Source organism: Triticum aestivum, chromosome 1D, assembly GCF_018294505.1.
Source record: "Triticum aestivum cultivar Chinese Spring chromosome 1D, IWGSC CS RefSeq v2.1, whole genome shotgun sequence".
In the NCBI taxonomy this organism is placed as follows: domain Eukaryota; kingdom Viridiplantae; phylum Streptophyta; class Magnoliopsida; order Poales; family Poaceae; genus Triticum; species Triticum aestivum.
In genome coordinates this window covers 468,020,451-468,025,408 of record NC_057796.1, presented here as the reverse complement: position 1 = coordinate 468,025,408, position 4,958 = coordinate 468,020,451, and the positions used below count along the sequence as shown (strand labels likewise).

The 4,958-nt window shown below is 43.9% G+C and overlaps 1 protein-coding gene across 5 annotated transcripts in view; it reads left to right on the top strand.

Moving 5' to 3' along the window:
* The window catches only part of LOC123183052 (disease resistance protein RGA2), a 14,271-nt gene that overhangs the window by 8,135 nt on the left and 1,178 nt on the right, over positions 1–4,958 (top strand). The window contains exon 5 of one of the 5 annotated variants that reach the window (XM_044595784.1): positions 1,636–2,473. The exons of 2 other annotated variants lie outside the window; for them this stretch is intronic. In XM_044595784.1, coding sequence (XP_044451719.1) covers positions 1,636–1,644 — 9 coding nt within the window. In that variant the 3' untranslated portion in view covers positions 1,645–2,473. Of the gene's footprint in view, positions 1–588; positions 834–1,635; positions 2,474–4,958 lie in introns of those variants that run through there. 2 more of the 5 variants (XM_044595783.1, XM_044595782.1) reach the window with 2 other exon arrangements.

Here is a 4,958-nt window from a genome sequence, read left to right as displayed (position 1 = left end):
CCTTTCACCTCACCTTGTTCCAATCCAGGAAACCAAAATTCTCTGCTATCTCGGCCCCTAAACTCAAATCCTTCATTTCTCGAATTTGTGTCAGCGTCCAAGTTTCCTAATCCATTATATATACTTCCCTCTGGTCGTCATATTGACATGTGGCTTGACCTTCAACAATAGGCCACGACATCAAACCACTTGGCAAGCTAAAGTAAGGCCACTTAGCTAAAAAAAATTCTGGCATACTTAGCCTTCAACCAAACATGTCCCAACTCCCTTACTTTTAATCTCAGAAGGAATACAAGGAACATGCTCTGTGGTCTGCTTGTTTGATCCTTAATCCTATGATTAGATATACACTTTTGGGATAATCAAACTATGCAATTATTAGAACTTTGTGTTGAGACATGGTGTTAGTATTACTTTGCTTTCGATAGCTTAAACTTTTGGATGCAATGAAATTTAGTACTCCCTCTGTAAACTAATATAAGACTTATATTAGTTTACGGAGGGAGTAGTATTCTCTAATACGAGTCATATCATTTTGCATACCTATTCATCATACCATGAATAACTGAAATACTGTTCTCACTTAAGTCACAGATGTCGGACTCAGACTCTGAACATCTCTCTCGTTATGGGCAAGAAGATTCAGAAAATGAGGATGACGAGCAAGATGATTGGTACCTATAAGATCTTAGTAGTTTGCTATCATCATATGCCGAATAGCGCGTTTCTATGGAGACCTCTGTAATTTGCAATCACAATCTTATAGGTACTCAACTACAATGCTACCAATTTTCATTTCCGAGAAATATAGTACAAACGCAGACGCTTAAATACACGCATGTCCAGTCTGACCATGAAGTTATTCTTAAAAAATAAATACAGCATTAAAAACACTGGTCTTTAATCATAGGTCAAATCCCATCAAATAGTTGTCACAATGTGGAACTCGTACTTTGGAGGAGTAATGAAGTACTGTTGTATCTGTGTGCAATGTTCATTTTAATAGATAACTTGTTATAGGCTGAAATCGAACCAGCCACATATCGCTGGAAACATAAAACAGAGTTAAGGCAGAAAAACTGGATATGCTGCAACAGGTTCATGGTTTCGTTTTATCAAATCATGGATCAAAATTCTCTTGTGGAAAATAAGTTAAATGTGGACATCCTAAAAACTAAATTCGTTAGCCATTTTTGTGAACTAAAATGGATGTGCCTTGAGGCACACCATTCTCCATATCATACAATTAGGGAGTACCGACTGCTTATGTTTATTGATATGATCTGAAGTACTCCGTATATCCTTTGTACAAGCTCCTGAAGTCTGAATCATGCAAGTGTGTCATTTTGAGTTAACACTGTAAGACGCCGCTGAAGGGTGCAATGGTTGTCTGAACTCTGAAGTGTCTGCGCTGCTAGTTTATCAATCTACATGTGTAGAGTGTACACGAATATGTGTCCTAGTGTAAAGCATCTGTTTTTGCCGATGACTATAGATGGTCACTTTTGTCTATGGAAGATCAACGCGGCAGCCTACTACGGCTTCCTGCATGTTCATACCTCTAGCGATTCTCGTACATATATATTCTGAAGTGAAGTATTATTGTCTGAATCCATCTTGCGTTGTGCCTGGAAGCAAAGCTAATTAGCGTGCAGGCGATGGACTGATGAATAACATGTAAACTGGATGGGTGGATTCCTCTGCCCTGCGAAGAAAACAGAAACGGGATGGGTGGATTAGATCCAGAAGCAAGAGTAAAAAGGTGTGCAAGAGGAAATATCCTGACCACAACTCGCAAATTTGCAACAAAAGCTTCTCGACCGCAACTCGCTGCCAAGCAAGTTTTGTAGTTGGCTTGAATGAATATACGCAGAATCATCTGTAGTGTCATAAGCCCAGAGACATACATGAAGCAATGTGGATGGCAAGAAGGCTTGAGCAATCTTATCCTATAAGGCTATAAAGAAGACAAATGCCACCACGTGTCGAACTAGTCAAATCTGCAGTCACAACTCAGCCAATCAACCAATAGCATTTGAATGCCAAACTAGAAGGCGTGTGTAAATAAGTCCGCAAATTCCAAGAGCATATCATGCATTACCCACTGGAGAAGATGAAACTGTCATCCCTGAACTTCTACTTATTGATACACGATTTGTACAGCATCAGGAAAATGTGATGCAGAGAAGCAGCTACAGTTATATATGCATGCTGCAGAAGGACTCAATATAGCCAAGCACACTTTCACCTCGAGAGCCCAATTGGGAGACCTTACAGTCACACGCACAGCTGCGGCACATTCATGCACTCTGAATTTTAAGCGACACCAACATTCTTCACAGCAATAGCAAGTGTCTGAACTGCAATTATATCGTTCAAGGCAGTGCCTTTACAACGCACTGTTTGAATATTTCCTTCGATTATTAGGCGCAGACTGGCTATATCAATGTAGTGAGGTTCAAATCAGTAAATGACTATCTGATATCACAATGCCTTCTGGAAAATAATCCAATTCTCTAATGAGATGCTGCCAAATTCTCAATGCCTCCCAAAACTGATAATGAAAGGAGTTAGTGGGCCTGTCATTTGTGTGCAGCCGACCACTAAAAAATCTGATACTATCCCCTCTCCAACTATCGCCTCTGTTCCGAATTATAAGACAATTTCAATATTTCATTATGGACTATATACGAACCGAAATAAGTGAGCAAACACACTAAAATACGTCTATATACATCAGAAAAAGTTTGAACATCTTATAATTCAGAACGGAGGGAGTACTACTTTACAAGAGTAAACTGCAACCAGTTTCTGCAAGAATGTCCGTCTTGTTAATTTTGGCCCACTGGCTTGTAAGTGGCCTTGGCTTATCTAAACCTAGGTTTCGTTAAAAAGAATCGATAATGCGTTTCGAGGACGGGCACACATAGCCTTTTTTGTACACCTCGAAAAAAAATCACAGCCCTTTTTTGTAAAAAAAAAACGGACACTTCCTTTCAGACACCTCCACTAAGTTCTGAAAAAATACCCCTAAAAACAGATTCTGAAAAAAAGGTGTATGTATTCATAAAAATGAGTATTATTATCTTTTTAATAATTTTGCAGTATTTTGTATGTGAGTATATTTTCATACAGTGGTGTACAAAAAGAATGAAAAATATGTGTATAAAAACGGGCCTACCTTTTTATTGTTTGTGTGCCGGAACTTTGTCTGTTTTGCATAGCCTACAAATCGTCATATTATTTTACGAAATGTTATAGATATGTAAAGAATCTCTATATGCATCTGTCCAAGAAAAAATTGAATGTTTTTTAATAGCATTTTCTATTTCCCAAAACCGCAAGCTTCATGTGGCCAAAACTTTGCGCTCATCCCCCTCCTCTTCTTACACTTAGATATGACTAGAGGTTAACATGCGCTTCACCGCATCGTTCTTCATTTATGGGATTAATTTTTTATATCTATTAGATTATTTGTGATCGATTTTTTTGTTTTGATTTTATCTGCATTGGCTTTTGTTTTAGTTACGCTCTGGCGGTGTTTTTTGCATTCATATATCGTGTCGGGTTGCTGTCGAAGCCAATATTTGTTCCAGCAGGAGAGTGAAGTTGTTTGGTGCGAACAGCTTGCCTGCAGTCCAGTTCAATCCCCTGGCAACGTGAACAGGTGCAAATATTGCTCCCCATAAACGGAGCAATACCGTGCCACAGATTCTACGGCGGCACGATACCGTGCCACGGATCCAATAAAATCGTGACGAGGCAGCAGTATAACTCGTGTCCAAAACCCAAACCATGCACTGTATCGCCTGCATCGGATGAGCATTGACAGCGTGAGGCACGGCGGTCGGACCCTGCACGAGCACCCACGATGGTTACGTGACGCACTAAATTCGACCAGACCGGACGGACGAGCAGTCCAGTTCGTCCCTCCGTCCTGCCCGAGCGATCATGAATGATATCGACGAGGATCGGGGAGGGACGACGGATTGATGAGGCGGGTCCCGACGACAGACGGAGGGCTAGGCTAGGCCGGCACGCAGGCGACCGGATCGGCAGGCGGAGGGCCCGATCCGTCGCCGGCGGGACCATATATCCCCACAGCCCGGCCACCACGGATGAGAGGACCACGGCGAGCTGAGCTTGACAAGACCTAGCCTACTCCAGCCCAGGGCCCCGCCGGCCGCACCGGAGACCGGACCACCCATGCCATGCATCGATCGAAACGACTTCAGATCTCGAATACCCAGCTCGCCTCGACCCATCATCCATGGACGACCTCCGTGTATGCGCGCGCGCGCTGGCGTAGGGGCAACTGTGTTTCAAAGTCTCAGGCGTTTGGTCCGCTGCATATACCTGAGTCAGACCCGCGTGGGAAGAAAAAGGCCCGTTCGGTTATCCGCATTCACCGTTGGGCCTGCATAGCACGAACATTAAAGCATATGTGGACATGCATTCAAAACGCTTCAATCGGCCGTTTTTGCGGAGCCAGGCCCGCGCGGTGCAACCCTAGGCACGTGGGCGTGGGCGGTTGCACGCGCGGTTGCGGTCCCGAGACATCGCGTTGTTTCCAGACGCGTCGTCATAAATTACCCTCACCTCCCTTCCTTACCGCTCTCCTCCCTCTTCCCCACTCACACCGGCGGCAGCGACGGTGGCGACAACCTGAGCTCTAGTGCAAAGCGATCCAAGACGGCGGCGGCGACCACCGGGGCGACTCCAGACCTCCACCAGAGCGCATCAGCCATGGCGGTAAGACCTCGTCATCTCTATACATTCAATCCTTTCGACTCGGGATAGATTAGATTAGAGCACACGATTGAAGAGTTAGGGAGGGGATTGGACACATCGGGGGTGGAGGATTGCCATATATCGATTATGCATCGACGGCTACTAGGGTTCATAGGTTATTTTTCGACTACATTGGGGGTGGGGATTGGGGTACAAACTTTCTTGTC